We start from the raw sequence: 21,569 nt of genomic DNA on the forward strand, positions 1-21,569 counted from the left end.
CAAGAGGATGAGATGGTTGGATGGCATTACCGACTCAATGGACACGAGTTTGAGTAAACTCCAGGAGTAGGTGAAGGACAGGGAGGCCTGGTGTGCAGCAGTCCATGGGGTTGCAAAGAGTCGGACGCGACTGAGCGACTGAACTGCCCTGCACTGAACTGAGGAATCTTCTCGCCCAGGCGGCTGTGCAGGGGCTGAGGCGGGGAGCCCCGCCCCCAGGAGAACCCCGCCCCCGGAAGGGGAGCCCCGCCCCGGGGCCACGTGCGTCTCCTAGCAACCGTCAAACTTAGGAAGCGAGTCTTCGGGCCTCCCTACCGGCGGGGCGCGCCGACTGCGTCCTAGGAGCCTTCTCGCCGAGGCGGCTGTGCAGCGGCTGTGGGAGCTGACCGACGCCGCGGTCCGAGCCCTCGTGACTGCCCAGCGTGTCCCCAAGCAGGTGCCGCAGGTACCCCCTACACACCCCACCCACCCGGCCCCCAACGCATCTGGGCAGCCCCTCAGTGTTTCCCGGTGGCCTCCGTGGAGGGCGCTTGGGCCCTGAGCCCGGCACTCCATGCCCGGGCGGGTCTGGCCCGGACGGTCCTCGCCCACCTTGGTGTCAGCGTGCTGTCCCCGGATGACAAGCTCACACTGTGCTTGGGTACAGCTAACCCGAGGCCGGCTCTGCGGGAGCAAAGGGGGCTTCCTTCCTACCCCTCCTTGCGCTTCCTGGGGGATAGGACAGCCTGTGCAGGCAGCCCCCTGATGGACGCGGTGAAAAGAGCAACTCCTGCGAGCGGGAGGGCGGGGCGCCAGTTGGAGGAACAGGCTGTGCTCCTTCTCATGATTCCTGACGCACCGTTTTCTCGTTTCCTTCAGTCTTGACTGGGTTCTCTCTGCGTGGCCGGCAGTGTCCGAGGCCTTGGCTGGTCACTGGGGACGGAGCAGGGCCCCCGAGGAGGAGGGTGGGTCCCCCGCGGGATGTCGGCTTCCTTTCAGGAGCCCTGGGGTGGCCGCAGCACCTCCGTTTCCTTGCAGCCGCCTGGGCCCCCTGCAGCATGTCGCTGCAGGCCTGGGAGTGGGAGGATGAGGACCAGGCCAGCATGGGCCCCGTGTCCTCCGTGGGCAGCTTTCACCAGTCCGGGAGCGAGTGTGAAGCTGATGAGTGCCTGAAGGACGGGGCCTGGGCCCAGGAGTCGGACCCAGACCACGGGTGCAGCAGCGAGTGCTCAGAAAGGCCTGCCCGTGCCTTCAGCTCCGCCGGGGCCCACGTTGTCCCCTGCAAGTTCATCATCTCTCTGGCCTTCCCGCTGACTTCAGGTAAGTGTTAGGGCAGAATTCTAATGCGCTCCACGGAGAGGGGGCGCACTGCCTGCGAGTTTGAGGCTCACCTGAGTGGGGTGGCTGATGCCAGGACCAGAGGTCCAGAGAGAAACCGTCATGTTAGGGCCCACTGTGGGCCAGGAAGGCAGTGGTGTCACAGAGGGCAGAGACTTAATCCTCTCAAAGTCCCAAGAGGCTCAGTTCGGTCAGTCAGTTCAGTCGGTCAGTCAGTTCAGTCGCTCAGTCGTGTCCGGCTCTTTGCGACCCCATGGACTGCAGCACACCAGGCCTCCCTGTTCTTCACCTACTCCCGGGTTCACTCAAACTCAGGTCCATCGAGTCGGTGATGCCATCCAACCCTCTCATCCTCCGTCGTCCCCTTCTCCTCCCGCCCCCAGTCTTTCCCAGCATCAGGGTCTTTTCCAATAAGTCGGTTCTTCACATCAGGTGGCTAAAGGACTGGAGTTTCAGCTTCAGCATCAGTCCTTCCAGTGAATATTCAGGACTGAATTCCTTTCGGATGGACTGGTTGGATCTCCTTGCAGTCCAAGGGACTCTCAAGAGTCTTCTCCAACACCACAGTTCAAAAGTATCAGTTCTTCGGTGCTCAGCTTTCTTTATGGTCCAACTCTCACATCCATACATGACTACTGGAAAAACCATAGCTTTGACCAGATGGACCTTTGTTGGCAAAGTAATGTCTCTGCTTTTGAATATGCTATCTAGGTTGGTCATAGCTTTTCTTCCAAGGAGCAAGCGTCTTTTAATTTCATGGCTGCAGTCACCATCTGCAGTGACTTTGGAGCCCAGAAAAATAAAGTCTGCCACTGTTTCCACTGTTTCCCCATCTATTTCCCATGAAGTGATGGGACCGGATGCCATGATTTTAGTTTTCTGAATGTTGAGTTTTAAGCCAACTTTTTCACTCTCCTCTTTCACTTTCATCAAGAGGCTCTTTAGTTCTTCTTCACTTTCTGCCATAAAGGTGATGTCATCTGCATATCTGAAGTTATTGATACTTCTCCCGGCATTCTTGATTCCATCTTGTGCTTTATCCAGCCCGGCATTTCACATGATGTACTCTGCATAGAAGTTAAATAAGCAGGGTGACGATATACAGCCTTGACGTACTCCTTTCCCGATTTGGAACCAGTCTGTTGTTCCATGTCCGCTTCTAAGTGTTGCTTCTTGACATGCACACAGATTTCTCAGGAAGCAGGTAAAGTGGCCTGGTATTCCCATCTCTTCAAGAATTTTCTACAGTTTGTGGTGATCCACACAGTCAAAGGCTTTGGTGACGTTAAGAAAGCAGTAGATGTTTTTCTGGAACTCTCTTGGTTTTTCCATGATCCAGTGGATGTTGACAATTTGATCTCTGGTTCCTCTGCCTTTTCTAAAACCAGTTTGAACATCAGGAAGTTCACGGTTCACGTATTGCTGAAGCCTGGCTTGGAGAATTTTAAGCATTACTTTACTAGCATGTGAGATGCGTGCAATTGTGCGGCGGTAGTTTGAGCATTCTTTGGCATTGCCTTTCTTTGGGATTGGAATGAAAACTGACCTTTTCCAGTCCTGTGGCCACTGCTGAGTTTTCCAAATTTGCTGGCATATTGAGTGCAGCACTTTCACAGCATCATCTTTCAGGATTTGAAACAGCTCAACTGGAACTCCATCACCTCCACTGGCTTTGTTCGTAGTGGCTGGTGATGTTGTTTATGCTTTCTCCAGATAAAGAAGAGATTAAGGCACTTCCCCCCTGCCCCCGTATAAACTGATTGTGAATCCCCTAATTCTGGGTTTAAATGCAGATTCTCAGATGTATTGGACCAAAATCTACTTGTAGGTTTTTAATGATGGCCGTTCTGATCAGGGTGAGGTGACACCTCATTGTGGTTTTTTCATTTCGCTAATGATTGTGGCATCGGGAACGTCTTTCCACGCGCCTCTTGGCCGTCTCTGTGTCTTGGAGAAATGCCTGTGTCTTCTGCCCATGTTTTGATTGGGTTTTTTCTGTTTTTGATATTAAGCTGTATGAGCTCGTTGTACGGTTTTGAAATTAATTCCTTGTTAGTAGAGTCATTAGCAAATATTTTCTCCCATCCACAGGTTGCCTTTGCGTGATGCCTGTGGCTTCCTTTGCTGGGCAGAAGCCTGTAAGTTGAATGAGGCTCCATTTGCTTTGTTTCCTTTGTATTTCCATCAAAGGAGATGGATTCCCGAAAATATTACTGCAGTCTATGTCAGAGAGTGTTCTGCCTATGTTTTCCTCTGGGAATTTTAGAGTATCTGGCCTCGTATGTAGGTCTTTAGTCCGTCTGAGTGTATTTCTGCGGACGGTGTCAGGAAATGCTCTAATTTCATTCTTTTGTATGCAGCTGTCCAGTCTGCTGGCACCGCTTGTTGAAAGAGATGGTCTTTCCTCCACTTTTATATTCTTTCCTCTTTTGTTATTTATCAGGCGACCACAGGTGCGGGAGGTTCACCTCTGGATGCTCTATTTTGTTCCGTTGATCTGTATTTCTCTTTGTGCCAGTACCATAGTGTTTCAATCACAATAGCTTTGTAGTGTAGTGTGAAGGCAGGAGGCCAGAGTCCTCCAGCCCCCGGTCCTCTTTCTCAGTAACTTTGCGTATTCAGGGCCTTTTGCGTTTCCATTCGCACTTAAACCGTTTTTTGTTCTGGGTGTGTGAAGAATGCTGTTGACCGTGTGGAAGGGAGCGTGTGCAATCTGTAGTTTGCTTCGGGTGGTGCGTCATTTGCACAGGGCTGCCTCCCCCATTCCGATGGCACGCGGCCTGTGCCTCCGTCTGCGTGGTCTCCAGCTCCTTCGCCGGCATCTGACAGTTTGTGGAGCACAGGTCCCTTGCCTGCGCAGGTAGGTTTATTCCTCGGCGTATCCAGCAGTTCTCCGCTTTTTGACATGTCTTTTTTGTTGCCCTGCTTGAGATCTCCGCCCATGATGGTCCATTTCAGCATCGCCTTGTGGTTCTGTTGATGACTGCTTCAGATGTTTTGTAAACTGTTTGGTTAGATGTATACCATGTTCAAAACAGACCTATCTTTTCTTGGCAAATTGAATTCTTTGTCACTGTGTGTGACCTCCTTTATGTATAATGGTACTTTTTATCTTTGGTCTGTTGATACCATGCAGACATGCAAAAGATACCTGCAAACACCGCCCCAAAGAACACGGGTGGTTATTTGATCACCTTCAACCTTCACATCTCTTGCAGCTTCTCTTAGACTTGTTTTGCTTATATTGGCCCTTTCTCCAAAGGCGTTTATAAAATAGATCGCTGTGCAGCTCCACTTACAGAGACCTTGCCTGAAAGTATTTTTACAGCATCAGTATCTTTGAAGAACCTATCTCTTTGGTTAGGTGTAAAATTCTAGCTTCAATGTTTTTTCCTTAAAGACCTGAATGTTTATGAACTTATCCATGAATGTTTATGCAAGTTGTTTGTTTTCGTATCCTGTTCTACAGCTTGCTTCCTAAAACTTCGATGGTATATCTCGGATATCTTACCGGATATGCGCAGACTTGGTTCGCTTTGTTGGTGTTGGTTTTAAAACACCTGTGTGCTGTAGTGCTCTGTCCTGTGTGTCTAATTTACCCTGCCCCGTGTTGGCGAACATGTAAGTTGTCTCCAGTTATTCAGTAGACACGGTCGTATGGACATTTCTGGGCTTGTGTGTGGGTCCTTGTGTCGCCTGAATTTCAGGAAGTGGAATTGCGGGGCTTACGATGCGTGTTTATATTTTTTGGATTGGTGTTCAGTCGCTCAGTTGTGCCTGACTCTTTGTGACCCCAGACTGCAGCACGCCAGGCTTCCCTGTCCTTGACTGTCTCCTGGAGTTTGCTCAAACTTATGTCCTTTGAGTCTATGACACCATCTCATCCTCTCTCGTCCCCTTCTCCTCCTGTCCTCAGTCTTTCCCAGCATAAAGGTCTTTTCCAGTGAGTCAGCTCTTCACACCAGTAGCCAAAGTACTGGAGCTTCAGCTTCAGTCCTTCCAAGGACTATTCGGGGTTGACTTCCTTTAGGATTGACTGGTTTGATCTCCTTGCTGTCCAGGGGACTCTCAAGAGTGTTATCCAGCACCACAGTTTGAAGGCATCAATTCTTCGGTTTTGGTCTTTTTTATTGTCCAACTCTCATAATTATGTGTGACTACTGGAAAAACCATAGCTTTGACTAGACGGACCTTTGTAGACAAAGTATTGTCTCTGCTTTTTATCCGCTGTCTAGATTTGTCTTCCAAGGAGTAAGTGTCTTAACTTTCTGGATAGCTATTGTTGCACTGCTCGCTGCCACGCTGCAGCATTTGGGAGCTGTAGACAGGCCACGGGAGAGTGTGTGACCTGCTGGCCCGCGGCGGCTTGGGTCTGGACGCGGGGCCCGCGGCGGCTTGGGTTGGACATGGGTCTGCGAAGCTGCCAGCTTCCTCGCCGCCTCCCCTCACCAGGATTCCTCCTGCCCCTGAGGCCGGCTGTGAGAAGCTCCCTCCTGAAGACCTTGGGGGGGCACCTCCCATGTACAGCCGCCTCCTGGGCGATACACCGTTGACAGTTTACAGCGACAGCTTTGAAATCGTCAGTCTTACAGGAGGCGGCTCAGAGGAAGCCGTGTGGGGTTCCTGAGTCACCTTTTCGCTGTGTTAACACTCAGCCTGGAGGCTCCAGCTGACACTCAAGGGCAGGCCTGGAGGGCTGTGCCTCTTGGGGAAGCCCAGACTCCCTTTGTGTTCTGCCTGCCCCACTGCCCCACGTCTCGCAGCTTCCTTGGTGAGGTTTTGGTGGGCTCAGCCTGGGGTGGCTGCCAGCTTTGCCCCTGCACGACTCGCTGACGGCCTCTGGGGCACCCCCCACCCCAGGATACCCGCCCAGGGTACCCTCTCAGGGTGCCCCCCAGGATACCCCCAGGGTGCCCCCCAGGATACCCGCCCAGGGTGCCCCCCAGGATACCCCTCCAGGATACCCCCAGGGTGCCGGATGCCCCCCAGGATTACCCCCCCAGGGTGCCCCCAGGGTGCCCACCCCACAAACCCCTACTCTGTTGTTGTGTTCATGCCGCTGATGTTGCACAAAGCCCATCGTGCTGTGATGTTTGGTTTTAACACCTTTACGGAGATGCTGACCTCAGAGTCATTAGCGAAGGGCCCGACACACATCCTCACGCCGGGCGGGTGGCTGCACAGGGCCCCCCTCCCCCCACCGCCCCAGTCTCCGGCTCTTCTTGGGAGCAGGGAGTCATGGCGACGGCTCTGCCTTCTCATGTGACATTAGGACGGGACTCACTCCATCTGTGTCCTCTAGGTCATAAAGGGAGATTTTCGAGTTTGGTTGAAAAATACAGGCGGCAGCCTAAAACAGACAAGCCCGTTGCAAAGGCCCACCATTACTACCACATCGAGTACTCCCTCCTGCCCGACGACGGGGAGCGTAAGAAAGTCGACGTGCTGCTCTTTCCAACTGTGGCCAAAGTGTTCCTGGACTCGGGAGTGAAGGTGAGTGTGCGTGCGTGTGTGTGTCTGTGTGTCTCTGTGTGTCTGTGTCTGTGTGTGTCTGTGTGTGTCTGCGTGTGTCTGTGTCTGTGTGTGTGTCTCTGTGTGTGTGTGTGTGTCTGTGTGTGTGTCTCTCTGTGTGTGTGTCTGCGTGTGTCTGTGTGTGTGTGTGTCTCTGTGTGTCTGTGTGTGTGGGTGTGTTTGTCTGTGTGTGTCTGTGTCTCTGTGTGTCTGTGTGTGTCTGTGTCTGTGTGTCTGTGTGTCTGTGTGTGTCTGCGTGTGTCTGTGTGTGTGTGTGTCTCTCTGTGTGTGTGTCTGCCTGTGTGTGTGTGTGTGTGTGTGTGTGGCCTTGCATGTCGTCTGATAACCGCAAGAAACAGCACGAGCATAATGGATGCTGGCTTCCCCTGGAACTTGCTGGAAATTCAAGACCTTTCAAAAGCAGAGACATTACTTTGCCGACTAAGGTCCATCTAGTCAAGGCTGTGGTTTTTCCTGTGGTCATGTACGGATGTGAGAGTTGGACTGTGAAGAAAGCTGAGTGCTGAAGAATTGATGCGTTTGAACTGTGGTGTAGGAGAACTCTTGAGAGTTCCTTGAACTGCAAGGAGATCCAACCAGTCCATTCTGAAGGAGATCAGCCCTGGGATTTCTTTGGAAGAAATGATGCTAAAGCTGAAACTCCAGTACTTTGGCCACCTCATGCGAAGAGTTGACTCATTGGAAAAGACTCTGATGCTGGGAGGGATTGGGGGCAGGAGGAGGAGGGGACGACAGAGGATGAGATGGCTGGATGGCATCACGGACTCGATGGACGTGAGTCTGAGTGAACTCCGGGAGTTGGTGATGGACAGGGAGGCCTGGCGTGCTGCGATTCATGGGGTCGCAAAGAGTCAGACACGACTGAGCGACTGAACTGAACTGAACTGAACTGGGCGCCGTCCCAGATCTGCTGACTGGCAATGTGCATGAACCTAATGATAGTGACCCAAGGATTGTCTGTGCAGGTATTTTCAACCTAAGGATTTCTTTGGTGTTTCCAAAGCTTTGGCAACTCTTGCTGTTTCTTCGTACGTGTGCGAGTGAGCATGGGCGTGTGCTCCTGGGCGCGGGCCCTCTGCGCTAGGGCGGGGCTCGGGGCGGGATGGCAAGCCCCTGGGGAGGGCATCTCTGCAGGAATTGCTTTAACTTTTATTTTTCCGAGGAACCCAGAGACGCTCAAGCCCCTGTTCCTGGCACCCATTTCCTGATTGCTGATATGAGCTGGGAGCTGGGAGAGGTCGGGACACACAGACAGACAGGCGGAGGGCCGGGCCCTGCTCGCCGTGCCGGCGGTCAGATCTTGGCCCCTGAGAGTCTCCTGTCCTTTCACACAGACCATCAGGCCGTGGCAAGAAGGGGACAGGGTCTGGGTGTCGTGGACCCAAGCTTTCAACATCAACGTGACCAAGGAGTTACTGAAGAAAATAAATTTTCACAAAATCACCTTGAAGGTCTGGGACACCAAGGAAAAGGTTTCGAAGAGAGTCAAGTATTATCGGCTAAAGTCTTCCGGGTTTATGGAAGATATGGGATCTTTCGGTAAGTCAGGTGTCTGGGTTTGACCTGAAACGTTCCCAGGACATGGTGGCCTCTCACCAGTTGACAGCAGAAAGCCAGTGTCCCTTTGTTGGGCACGTCTGGTTTTTGGGGGCCCGAGCTGGCGCCCGTGAGCACAGCGACACCTCTGTTGCTCTCAGTGTTGGCCGGTGACCCTTTGAAGCCCCAGGCCGTGGCTGGCTCCTGCCGTGCCCGCCACTCTCGGCCACCGCTGCCCCCCGGCCCAGCGCCTGCTTGGCGGCCCTGCCTGGTGTGGCTCTCCCGGGGCTCTCTGCCCTCACCTGCCTCCTCTGTCTGCACGCACATTTTTCCTGTCTCCTCTCTGCCGCCCCTGACCTTCCTGTATCACGCCTGAGACCCTGGCGCTTGGCGGCTCTGCGGCTTTTCACAGCTGCCCTGCATCTTCGGGAACCAAGTGTGACGTTGGAGTCCAGTCTCGAAGGCACCGTGCCCCCGCCGCCCTGAGCCTTCTTTCTCACCGCCACCATCACCTGCACCCCGGGTCCAGCCCTGGCCCCTGAAGACGCGAGGCTTCTCCGCACTGCAGGGCCAGCCTCGCGGCACCGGGGGCTCTTGGCCTAATTTCTTATTCCCAGAGGGCCATCCATCCTCCAGTACTGCGCCCGGTCTCACCTGTCTGTCTGCTTTAACCTTCCCCCTCTCCCCCTGCTCTGCTCGTCTGCCCCCCACTGACAGCTGGGAGAGACCCTGAGGGGCGTCGCCCTTGGTAAAGCACACGAGGGTGACGGAAGCCTCTGTATGATGGGCAGGGGGTGGTGCCTGCCTTCCAGTGCGGGGTGAGCGGCTAACGCAGCCACAGGCGCCGGCCTGGGGACTCGCCTGGGAGAAGCCGGGCGGCGAGGTGGGCAAGCTCCCGGCCGCGGCTCCCCGTCTTACTGCTCCAGCGCCAGGCGAGGGACGCTCCCCTGGTGGGTAAGCAGTAAGTGTGTTTCTGATGAGCCGAGTCAGCGATGCTGTCTCCTCCTGTGTTCCAGAGGAAGTGAAAAATGTGGTTCTAAGTCAGAGAAGATTGTCGGAACAGGGCGTTCACGCCAAAGAGGAGCAGTGCCAGGACCACACGCCAGAGAAGCTCGAGAAACTGAGACGGTCCTTGAAGCCAGCGCACGGTGAGTGCAGGCGGCCTGCGTGGGCACGCGGACCCGGCGGAGGGCGGCGGCTGGGGGTCCCAGGTGGCACACTGGCACTGGCCCTCTGAGCTGGGTGTGGCTCCCCGCCCACCGGCCAATCACGGTAGCTGATTCTTCCATTTTGGTCACTTACAAACAACCCTTCTCTCAGTGGAGACGTTACACAGCTTTTGTTTGGTTTTTAGAATAGTCAGTAAATACAGAAAAGCGTAAAGCAAGCAGGGAACGTAACGGATTGTTTGGTCACCAGGAACAAATGTTATGGCAGATTCTTTCGTTTTTGTGCTGAGATTGTTTTCTTTTTTTGGTACAGATGAGGTTATTCTGGGCACATAACCTTCTAGTGTGAGATCATTGCGTCATCACCTTCTGTTTCCTTAACAACGTTGCATGACCTTCTTGTGGTGGCTTCATAGTAGTTCATCTCCTGGCACCGCTGTGACTTGCTTCACTGTTTGCTGTTGGTGGGAATAGAGGGAACTGGGGAGCGTTTCCGGTAGTCTCCAGTGTAAACGGTGCTGAAGCGGCCGCGTGAATGGAGAGGAGACTTCTGTTTTGTGCTCTGTGGATTGTTACCTAAGGACCTAGAGGCCTAGTCTTGCCTCCGTTTGTCCAAATAATCATAGTTATCTGCATATTCGTCCATTTAGTCGTGTATTATCCACAGACATTTTGCTGAACGCTTGGAGACTGCGGCTCGGGGGCTGGCACTGCAAACGTGTCCAGGGCCCTCGTTCTTGGTGAGCTCGTACAGGGCGGGAGGCTTGGAGGCGCTGGCTCATGTGGTCGGGTTCTCTCCCAGCAGACGCGGAAACTCTTCCCGGGAGCCCCGAGGACCATGAAAAGCTACTCAGGCCGGAAGAGCTTGCCACAGTCCAGTAAGAAGGGCCCCGTGCTGTTCTGGGGGGTGTGGGAAAGGGGCCTCCTCTTCTTCTTGCCCTGCAAGCCCCCCTCCCAGAGCCTCGTGGAGTTTTGGTAGCTTCACTTAACCAGGAGCTCACGCAGTCCACGTGGGGGCACAGAACCGGAAAAGGTCTCTGAGTCCTCTGAACCCGTGTTATGCCTCAGGCCCCTGCTTCTGCACGCGGTGAAAGTGAAAGTGAAGTCGCTCAGTCGTGTCTGACTCTGTGACCTCATGGACTGTAGCCCACCAGGCTCCTCCGCCCGTGGGATTCTCCAGGCAAGAGTACTGGAGTGGTTGCCGTTTCGTGCCTTTCATATTACCGTCAGCTTCATCACTCTGGGCGGGTGGCATTACCATCTCCATTTTCTCCATCAAGAGACTTCACGGCTAAGTGGTTGGCACAAAGTTATAAAACTAGAATGCTTGGGAGGCTTGGGGGCGTTGATAAAGCTGGGATCCCAACCTATACATTGGACAGCTGAGTCCACTGCGCCTCCTGTTGGGAGGGCTGTTGCTCCCGGACCTCCTGCAGCCTAAGGGGGGAACCAGAGAAGGGGACTTCTCAGACGCTGTGGGGACCAGGGGGAGAAGGGAGATCCACCTGGTGACTTGTGGGATGGCATGGGAAGGACCAAGAGAACTGTCATTAAACAAAAAATTGTATTGAAGTCCAGGAGATTTACAACACGCCATTAGTTTCTTCTGTACAGCAGTGACTCAGAACACATCATTTGAAAATGTTGGTTCAAGGTTTTTTTTGCAGGAATTGATAGATTTATTTGGAGAGAATTGACATTTTTACATTATGAAGTTCCCCTATCCATGATTGCGGTATATCTTTTCACCTAATTCTGTTCCTCCTATATGGCTTTTAATAGGGTTAATTTTTTTTCCTGTACATGTTGTGGGTAATTCCTGTAAGTGAATTCCTAGATATTTAGAGTTTTCAGTTGATTTTATTTTAATCAATAGTATATTTTCAATCGTCATAATTGATAGTTCAAGGTTGTCTGCAGAGAAGCAGCCTCGTCATTAGTGGGGCTGTGTTAGAGATGGGAGTCTCAGGGCCACCCAGGGCTTGCTGAACTACAATTTGCATTTTATCAGTAACAGTCCCTGGTGACTGTTAGAGGCAGCCGTTTAAATGAAGGCAGTGTCATCTTTTTGAGAATCTACTTACATTCAATTCAGTAAATAGGTTCTTAGCTCCGATCCCTAATTTGTCTCACTTGCCTTTATTTTTCTCTTTGTGCATTTTCTAGATGGGGTGATTCCAAACCGGTTACCCCTTTGGGAGGGGCAACCACAACAGAGGCGAAGGAGCTAATTGAGAAGCCGTCATTCAGCAGCCTGACAAACCTGTTAGAGAAGCAGAAATTTCCGAGTAAGTCAGGATGGGATTTTGGAACTTTATAGTGTGACTGGACCTGAAAGAGAATTATGAAATGCTTCAGATTCAGAAAGCTTCGATAAGGCTCCCACGTTAATAAAAATAAACAGTACTCTGTGCAGCTTTTAACCGACCCAGTCTGTCTCACCGTCCGCCCGCTGAGCCGCCCACCCGTTCTTCGCCACCAGTGTTTCTGTGCTTCTGGTCCATTGCGCTGTGTGTACGTGCTTAGCGTCTCAGTTGTGTCCGACTCTGCGACCCCGTGGACTGCAGCCCGCCAGGCTCCTCTGTCCATGGGATCCTCCAGGCAAGAGTGCTGGAGTGGGCCGCCACGCCCCCCTCCTGGGGATCTTCCCAACCCAGGGATCGAGCCCAGCTCTCCCACATTGCAAGCGGATTCTTAAGCATCTCAGTCACCAGGGAATGGGGGACATGAAGATCTGTAATACTGACCAGAGACGTCCAGAAAATTAATTACGCCTCCGTGTGGTCGATGCTGTGTAGGGTAGGTGTGTGGGCTGTGGCGTGTGTGGAGTGACTCTTTGGAAGCTGAGAAGGTGCGTGCTTCTTAGGGTGGAACCAGGGAAACTGCATCCCAGGTCCCAGGAGCCGCTCTCGGAAGCGTGTATCTGAGAGTCAGGCTCCCAGCGAGGATGCTCGGATCCCTGAGTCCACCTCCTCCTTCTTGGCTTAGATTTCCTCACCAGGTTTTCAGCAAACTGTTGAGTCTCCAGGGTCCTAGAGCCGCACACAGGACACTTGCCCCCGTTCCCATCCTCTCGGCTGTAATGGCAGCAGAGAGTCTCCATAACCCATCCCTGGGTTGGGAAGCTCCCTGGAGGAGAGAATGGCAACCCACTCCACTGTCCCCACCGACAGAGGAGCCTGGGGGCTACAGTCAGCGTCACAAAGAATCGGACATGCCAGGGAAGCCCTGAACCTGCCTCTTTTTCTGTGATGTATTTGTGTCAATACGAGCTGTTTCAGATGCTAAAAGATGATGCTGTGAAAGTACTGCACTCAATGTGTGAGCAAATCTGGAAAACTCAGCAGTGGCCACAGGACCGGAAAAGGTCAGCTTTCATTCCAATCCCAAAGAAAGGCAATGCCAAAGAATGCTCAAACTACCACACAATTGTACTCATCTCACATGCTAGCAAAGTAATACTCAAAATTCTCCAAGCCAGGCTTCAACAGTATGTGACCGTGCACCTCCAGATGCTCACACTGGATTTAGAAAGGGCAGAGGAACCAGAGATCAAATTGCCAACATCTGCTGGATCATCGAAAAAGCAAGAGAGTTCCAGAAAAACATCTACTTCTGCTTTCTTAACTTCGCCAAAGGCTTTGACTGTGTAGAAACTGTAGAAAATTCTTGAAGAGATGGGAATACCAGACCACCTTTCCTGCCTTCTGAGAAATCTGTATGCAGGTCAAGAAGCAACAGTTAGAACCAGACATGCAACAATGGACTGGTTCCAAATCAGGAAAGGAGTACGTCAAGGCTGTATATTGTCACCCTGCTTATTTAACTTCTGTGCAGAGTACATGTGAAATTCCGGGCTGCATGAAGCACAAGCTGGAATCAAGATTGCCGGGAGAAATATCAGTAACCTCAGATACACAGATGACACCACCCTTATGGCAGAAAGTGAAGAAAAACTAAAGAGCCTCTTGATAAAAGTGAAAGAGGAGAGTGAAAAAGTTGGCTTAAAACTCAACATTCAAAAAACTAAGATCATGGCATCCGGTCCCATCACTTCATGGGTAGATGGGGAAACAGTGGAAATAGTGAGAGACTTTATTTCCTTGGGCTCCAAAATCACTGCAGATGGTGACTGCAGCTGTGAAATTAAAAGACACTTAGTCCTTGGAAGAAAAGCTATGACCAACCTGGACAGCTTATTAAAAAGCAGAGACATTACTTTGCCAGCAAAGGTCCGTCTAGTCAAAGCTATGGTTTTTCCAGTGGTCATGTATGGATGTGAGAGTTGGACTGTGAAGAAAGCTGAGTGCCGAAGAATTGATACTTTTGAACTGTGGTGTTGGAGAAGACTCTTGAGAGTCTCTTGGACTGCAAGGAGATCCAACCAGTCAATCCTAAAGAAAATCAGTCCTGAATATTCAATGGAAGGACTGATGGTGAAGCTGAACCACCAATCCTTTGGCTGCCTGATGCGAAGAATTGACTCATTGGAAAAGACCCTGATGCTCGGAAAGATCGAAGGCGGGAGGAGAAGGGGACGACAGAGGATGCGATGATTGGATGGCATCACCCACTCAATGGACGTGAGTTTGAGTAGGCTCCGGGAGTTGGTGATGGACAGGGAGGCCTGGCGTGCTGCAGTCCATGGGGTCGCAAAGGGTCGGACACGCCTGAGCGGCTGAGCTGACTGGCCATCGCCAGTCCGGCCTCTTCGCCCCCCCCTGGCCTCGCTGAGAGCCATCTGCTGGTCACCAGTTTCATATTGCTGCCAGCGGCGGTGACCGTCCCTGCTGGGGCTCCAGCACACGCAGGAGGCTCTGGGCGCCTGCCTGCGGGTTCCCGGGCTGGGCCAGGCTCGCTGGTCCCTCAGGAGGTGCTGCTGGTGTAGTCCTGGTTGTACCTCCTCACCCTCCTGACGGCAGCACCAAGAATTCCCACTTCTCTGAGTCACCCCCGCTTGGCAGAGTCAGGGCCCAGTTCCTGATTCGTGGGGTCGGGAGCGTCTGGGAGTCATCGCCCTATTTGTGTGTCTTCATTTATGTTGTTCTGTTGGGTTGAAATGATTTTTCCTATTGTCCCCAAGCCTTGCTTTTTAGGGTCTTTTGAATAATTCTGCATAGTTCACGCACTGGAAGCTCTGCAGGCTGGGCTGTCTCACCGTTCCCCTGCACGGAGGCTGTCTCGTCACGTGCGGCAGGCGTTCGCCTGTTCTTCCCCAGTTTGTACCTTGGGGAACGGTTTAGAACCTCGTCTTATGCAGACAGCAGCCTAGTCTCCCACGTGTGCGTCTAATCGTTGGGAAGGTTTTCTTTTCCGTCTTTGGTCTGCAGCTCACCCTGCATGTGGCGTGAGGGGCCCCGTGGTTTAATTTGCCTCCACAGGGACAGTCGGTGTCCTTAGTCACCCAGTGCCCCCTTTCCCGCTGATCAGAAGTGCTCCCTCGGGCCCCTGTCGCGCCCCCCTTTGTGTGCCTGTTCCTGGGTGTTTGCCCACCGTGGTCGGTCCCGTCGGTCTTTCTCCCGCAGAACCAGTAGCTTGCGGTTTTAGTCGCCCGGCGCCTGCGTCCTGTCTTCTGAGCTGGGCTCTGGGCTGAGCCTCTCACGGATGTTTCCCTTCTCTCTTCGGCAGACGGGGGATTGAGGCTCAGATTGGTTATGGTGCTTGCCCCGTAGGAGGCAAGGAGCTGGTTCTGGAACTGTGATGGCTCAGCTCCAGGGCCCAGCCGTCAGCCCTGCGCTGCGGTTAAGGCCAACGTGGAGGAGAAGTTGGGTGTTTTCCGTGGCTGGTGTTGGCACGGCAGGCTCTGGGCAGCGGTGGGTGGGGGGACCAGGACGCCCCCTCATTTCCTGCTGCTCTCCACAGGTGGACGCCGCTGGGGTGCGGTAGGAGCCTCTGACTGCAGGGAGCCCTCCCTGACCCTCTTCCCTTCCTCTGATCTCACAGTTAAGCGGAAAGAGTCTGACGGCAGGAGGAAGGCGCAGAGGAGGAGGAGGACGTCTCGTGGGGAGGGCAGCGCAAATGTGCGGCTGGCGGGCCCCGCGAAGCACGGCAGCTTCTCCATCCAGCTGGAGGTCTTGCCGCTCCTGGCAGGTAGGTGCCCGGCGTCCAGGCAGGCGGGCTGTGACGGGACGCCCGGTGCCACCTCCACACACCAGGGGTGAGCGGCCTCACTGTTCCAGGTGGGACACGGAGGCACAGAGAGGCCACACGCGTCGTCCGGGGTCCCACAGCGAGCAAGTGAACCCAGGATTCCAACCCAGGTCTGATCACAAAGTCCAAGCAAACATGTGAGGGTAACAGACAGCCCAGGTTTGTTTGCTAAAATGCTGCTTTGCACGAACAGTGTTCCTAAGGGCATCCGTACAGGAAATGGGGACAGGTAAGCAGGGTTTACGTCCTGCTGCCGGCGTCTCAGGACAAACTCTGACCCAGTGAACTGGTGGTACTGGTACTGCTGGAATAGGGCGCGGTTATCATCCTCACTGTTTCTTCAGTGTGGAACTTCCCTGAGGACATACAGCTCAGGGGCAGAACGAGGGTCTTTTGCTTTGCAAGATCCACCCCAATTTATAAAGTAGGTTTGATCTAAAATAAATAGGTATTCTGTCCATGGATGGAAAAAATTAGCTGATTGAGTAAAATTATCTGACTTTGTCTTAAAAAGGTAACATGGAGGGAATCCCCCTTGTTTCAGAGAAGAGAATCCGAGACACACTTCACTCTGGGTTTTTAGACCATCAGGGTGGACTAGCGCCGTCTTCCGGATGATCTGAAGAAGCAGCTTAGGTAGACTCACAGGGTCACTCTCCAGGTTCAGGAAAGCTGGGAAAAGTCTTGTTCCCATAGGCACTTGGGGTGATGTGGATACGTTTCGAGGAAACACTCTTAACTTTTCAGTTCGCACTTCCAGACAGATTTTTGAAGATCAGTTCCACCCAAAGTGAGTTTTCAGGGACTCTTCACGCACTGCCCGAGCCCTGTCCAGGAGGACCATGCCTCCGTGCAGCCGCCCCGAGACCCCGCCTGGGGCAGCGTCTTGGGTTCTCGCTGCTTCATGAACCGCTGCTGCTCCAGGTGGGGGGGGCCCGGGGACCTGCCTGGCCGGTTCCTGACTGCAGTGAGGGGAGGGGGACGCCCGACTGAAGACACGCCTGCTGGGGGGCCGTGCCTGGCAGGCGGAGCCGAGAGGTACCTGGGCGCCCCTCCCCGTAAGCTCTGCCGTGATGGCCTTGTACACGCTGACGGTGACTGCAGGAGTGACACGCCGGCTATGATTCTGGCTCACCCGCTTCCCAGCAGGTTGCCTGCTTTCTCCGAGCCTCAGTGTCCTCATCTGTGAAATGGGGACAGTGACTTCCTTCCCCCCAGGGGTGTAAAGATGCTGTGTGTGAACGGCTCTGAGGGGGGCCGCGCGCATGGTGGGATCGGACAGGCTGCTCCTCTGCCAGGTCGGCTGCTGACGGGGCAGCTGCACACAAGCTGCCTCCAGCAGGGGGAGCAGAGACCCCTGCCCCCCGCCCAGCACCAACGCCACGGTTTTACCTGCAGGTGGCCGTGGCTCATCAAGTCAACTGTGGCTGCTTTTCCCGTGAAATATAATAGCATGAGATTGATGGTTTTGAACCGTGGTGTTGGAGAAGACTCTTGAGAGTCTTCCACTGGATCATCGAAAAAGCAAGAGAGTTCCAGAAAAACATCTACTTTTGCTTTCTTGATCATACCAAAACCTTTGACTGTGTGGATCACAACAAACTGTGGAAAATTCGTCAAGAGATGGGAATACTAGACCACGTGACCTGCCTCTTGAGAAATGTGTACGCAGGTCAAGAGTCAATAGTTAGAAATGGACATGGAACTACAGACTGGTTCCAGATCAGCAAAGGAGTACGTCAAGATTGTATATTGTCACCCTGCTTATTTAACTTATACGCAGAGTCCATCATGAGAAATGCTGGACTGGAAGAAACACAAGCTGGAATCAAGATTGCTGGGAGAAATATCAATAAACTCAGATATGCAGATGACACCACCCTTATGGGAGAAAGTGAAGAACTAAAGAGCCTCTTGATGAAAGTGAAAGTGGAGAGTGAAAAAGTTGGCTTAAAGCTCAACATTCAGAAAATGAAGATCATGGGATCTGGTCCCATCACTTCATGGCAAATAGATGGGGAAACAATGGAAACAGTGACAGACTTCATTTTCTTAGGCTCTAAAATCACTGCAGATGGTGACTGCAGCCATGAAATTAAAAGATGCTTGATCCTTGGAAAAAAGCTATGACCAACCTAGGCAGCATTTTAAAAAGCAGAGACATTACTTTGCCAACAAAGGTCCGTCTAGTCAAGGCTATGGTTTTTCCAGTGGTCATGTATGGATGTGAGAGTTGGACTGTCAAGAAAGCTGAGCACTGAAGAATGGATGCTTTTGAACTGCGGTGTTGGAGAAGACTCTTGAGAATCCCTTGGACAGCAAGGAGATCCAGCCAGTCCATCCTAAATGAAATCAGTCCTGAATATTCATTGGAAGGACTGATGCTGAAGCTGAAACTCTAATACTTTGGCCACCTGATTCAAACAACTGACTCACTGGAAAAGACCCTGATGCTGGGCAAGATTGAAGGCAGGAGGAGAAGGGGATGACAGAGGATGAGGTGGTTGGTGGCATCACTGATGCGATGAACATCTGAGTTTGAGCAAACTCTGGGAGTTGGTGATGGACAGGGAGGCCTGCGATGCTGCAGTCCACGGGGTCGCAAAGAGTCGGATACGACTGAGCGACTGAACTGAGCTGAACTTGCATTGGAGAGTCCTAAGCTGGGCGGTCTTCTATGAAAAGGCTGACGAAGTCCTAGAACAGAGGTCATGATCGGCAACGGCCTTAAGCAGTTGGTCTGTTGCAGAGAGTCACGAGGGCGCAGGGAGGAGTCCTCTAGGAGGTGCCTGTGGCCCCCGCAGACGTACCCAGTCTGTGCCTGGGACTTGTTCTGGAAGCAGCTGCTCTCTTTGAGTGCGAATGCCCTAAACATATACTTACCAGCCTCGTGAACAGAAGCGAATCAGTCTTTTTGTGCACGGACCCTGTGCCAGCAGAGCCTACCAGCCCATCACCTTCCTGCACGTGAGCCGTCGCCATCCTCTGCACCCTGAGAGGGGCGGGATCTCTGTCCCTCTTGCACACGAGGATGTGGAGCCTCAGAGAGCGTGTGACTGCTTGTAGGTCACACGGCGACTAACAGATCCGGGATTTGAAACTAACCAGACCCCTCGGCTTGCAGGGCCGGGGCTTAGCTCTTTTTGTTGTTTTTTTTCCTGCCTTCCCCAGTACGTCTCCTCCTGCTGAGGTGTCTGGGCCCCTTCTAGGAGAGAAGTGTTCTCCCAGCCAGTGTGCCCTGCAGCAGGCCAGGTCCTGTCTCCTTTCTGCAGTCACACTGCTGCAAAACCGCAACGACTGAGCCCACACACCGCAACTGCTGACGGCCGTGCGCCCAGAGCCCCTGCTCTGCAACGAGAGAAGCCGGGGCCCTGCCACCAGGGAGCAGCCCCCGCTCAGCTGCAAGCAGGGAACACCCACACGGCCGTGAATACCCAGCACCCAGCCCAGCCAGAGATAAAGAAATGAGAGCGTTTTTAAAAAGGCACACACTTAGATCCTCTTCGGGAACCTATGAGGCCCCAGTGGAGAGACGGGTGCTGATGTGGTGCCTGTGGGCGTCCCCCAGTTGTGACTATATCTCGGGTTCTCCTCCTCGAGGTCTGACTTTGTCTTCGGCGCTCCGGTTCCCCGGCCCCTCTGTCCTGGTCTCAGGGCTGTCTTTGGGAATCGGCTCGCCCTGTCTGTCTGTCCTCAGGATGGCAGTCTGTCGTGAGCCACGGCAGCGGGAGGTCAGCCAGCATCTTAGATTGTTTCTTGACCCTGAAAACTGAGGCTCCCCTCATGACGGAAGAGCAGAAGCAGGATCTGAACCCCATGACCATAAAGATCAAGTGCGTTTCTTCCCTCCCGTCGCAGCCCGTGCCCATCAGGGAACTAGAGGTGAGCACACGCCGGGCCGGCTGGGGTCAGAGCGGCCCTTCCCGGCTGTCCGCGCCGCACCCGCCGTCCGCCGTCCCCCGGGCCCCGATGACAAGTACCCTCGTCAGCCCTGTCTCACCACTTAGGGCCGCTCAGCCAGGCCCAGAGGCTGTCAGGCGCCTGGGGCCGGGAGTCCCCCAGCCTGAGGGGTCTCAGTGCAGCTCTCAGAGGCCAGGCTTGGAAGTGGATTTCTCCAGAAAGCCTTCTTCATTATTTCTGCCGAGTACCAGGGAAGCCATACCAACCCACCCAGGATTATTTTCAGATAATTTTCAGCATGAGCCTTTATTTCGGAAAAATGAACAGTGCCTTGGTAGCGGCACTGTATGTTCTGACCACACGCTGTGTGACGGGCAGCTTCTAATGCAGGAGGCTTAGCGCATGCAAGCTTCCCTGTCTCCATGTGGACACAGGCCTGCCCCTGCCAGGCCTCTTACACCAGACCCCAGTTCTGCGTGGGTGCCCTATATGCTCAGGGTGACCCTTGCCAGCCCCCCAGTGTGTCTGTCTGGGACACACGGGTTCCCTGTCCTGAAGGCCTCTCCTCTCCGCCTTCTCCGTGCCTGGCCCCGGGACGAGAGGAGGCACAGGGCCTGTCTGCGTGGCACTGGACATCCCGGGGGGTGCGGGGGGGACCTTGCGGCTCGCTGAGCCCTCCCAGCCGCCAGGATGGGGCCCTGCAGGCGGCCCTGGGTCCTCGCAGTGGCCTGAAGAGCGGGCTCTGTCCTTGGGGCTTGCGGATGATGAACCGAAGACCTCGGGGGCTGTCGGCTGTGGGGGGCGGGGGGCGATGAGCTGGTGCTGGGATTTGAGCCGCTGGGTGGGGGCCGCCTGGAGGGGAGGGGGAGGGGGACAGGGGGTGACCCCCGGCCCCGCCGTCCACAGCGGCTCTGCAGCCCGGTGTACTGCAAGTACCAGTTCCACAGGGCGCCGGTGCACTGCACGGAGGGCCGGCCGCACGGGAGCCACGTGTACTTCCAGGATGTCAACGTCATCTTCCTGGGGGCCATGCACCCCAGCGACCTGAGGGAGTATCTGGAGGGGCCCCCCATGGTGGTGGAAGTGCACGACCGGGACCGCAAGTCCGAGAGCTATTCCCGCAAGCCCACCCTGTTTGGGGAGGACCCTCTGGACGCCTATCTCAACCTCCAGGCCCTCATCTCCCCAGGAGACACGGAGAGCAACCCCTTCGCAACCCAGGAGAAGATGTGGGACCCGCACGGCGTGGCCCGGGTCAGCTTCGCCGACCTCCTCCTCGGTCACAAGTACCTGAACCTGGCCGCCCCTGTGCACAGCTGCGAGCCCCGGGCCGCCCCCCTGGGCCCCGGCCGCAGGAGAGGGCACGCAGTGGGGCCCCGGGGCCCCAGGGAGGGCGTGCCGCACGGCCTGATGCCCCCGGGGGACTACGTGGGGGCCAGCTGCCTGCTGAAGCTGCGGGTGGATGTGGCGGTGCCGCTGCGTGGAGGGCTGGGTGGCGCCGACCCCACGCTCTCCCGGTTCGGCCGCGTGGTCTTTGTGTTCGGGTCCAGGCGGGTCTCCTTGCTGCACAGCCTCCTGCAGGACGTCACCATGATCAACGCCAGGGCCCTGGCCCTGGACTCCTACCCACTGGAGGACGTCCAGCAGATCCTGTCTGCCCTCAAGATCCGGGTGAATACCCAGGAGCAGCCTGACCTGGACGTGATCACCGGCGTCCACCTGCTGGACGGGAAGGTCCACCTCCTCATCCTGGAGGGCCTGGCCGACCACGGCCTCCAGCAGCTGTGGGCCCGTCACCAGAGCCGGTACGTGGGCCGCCGTCAGGGCGGTGGGGGCGCTTGCGATATCAAGCTCAGGCTCAGTGTCGCCGCTGGTGGGAGGCGGCCGGTGATTTAGTGTCGTGTTTGTGTGTGAGTGAGTGTGAGTGTGAGTGTGAGGCTCAGTCGCGTCTGAGTCTTTGTGACC

General features: G+C 54.5%; 1 protein-coding gene across 1 annotated transcript in view; it reads left to right on the plus strand.

Moving 5' to 3' along the window:
• The first annotated feature begins 646 nt into the window (after positions 1–646).
• Positions 647–21,569, plus strand: part of CFAP92 (cilia and flagella associated protein 92 (putative)) — a 30,999-nt gene continuing 10,076 nt past the window's right edge. Inside the window, exons 1-9 of the mRNA XM_040246666.1 lie at positions 647–1,299; positions 6,620–6,810; positions 8,184–8,388; positions 9,402–9,533; positions 10,360–10,432; positions 11,721–11,842; positions 15,498–15,644; positions 19,402–19,586; positions 20,511–21,409. Of these exons, the coding sequence (XP_040102600.1) occupies positions 1,038–1,299; positions 6,620–6,810; positions 8,184–8,388; positions 9,402–9,533; positions 10,360–10,432; positions 11,721–11,842; positions 15,498–15,644; positions 19,402–19,586; positions 20,511–21,409 (2,216 nt within the window). The 5' untranslated portion in view covers positions 647–1,037. The remainder of the gene's footprint in view (positions 1,300–6,619; positions 6,811–8,183; positions 8,389–9,401; positions 9,534–10,359; positions 10,433–11,720; positions 11,843–15,497; positions 15,645–19,401; positions 19,587–20,510; positions 21,410–21,569) is intronic.

Source organism: Oryx dammah, unplaced genomic scaffold (assembly GCF_014754425.2).
Source record: "Oryx dammah isolate SB20612 unplaced genomic scaffold, SCBI_Odam_1.1 HiC_scaffold_9, whole genome shotgun sequence".
NCBI classification, from domain to species: domain Eukaryota; kingdom Metazoa; phylum Chordata; class Mammalia; order Artiodactyla; family Bovidae; genus Oryx; species Oryx dammah.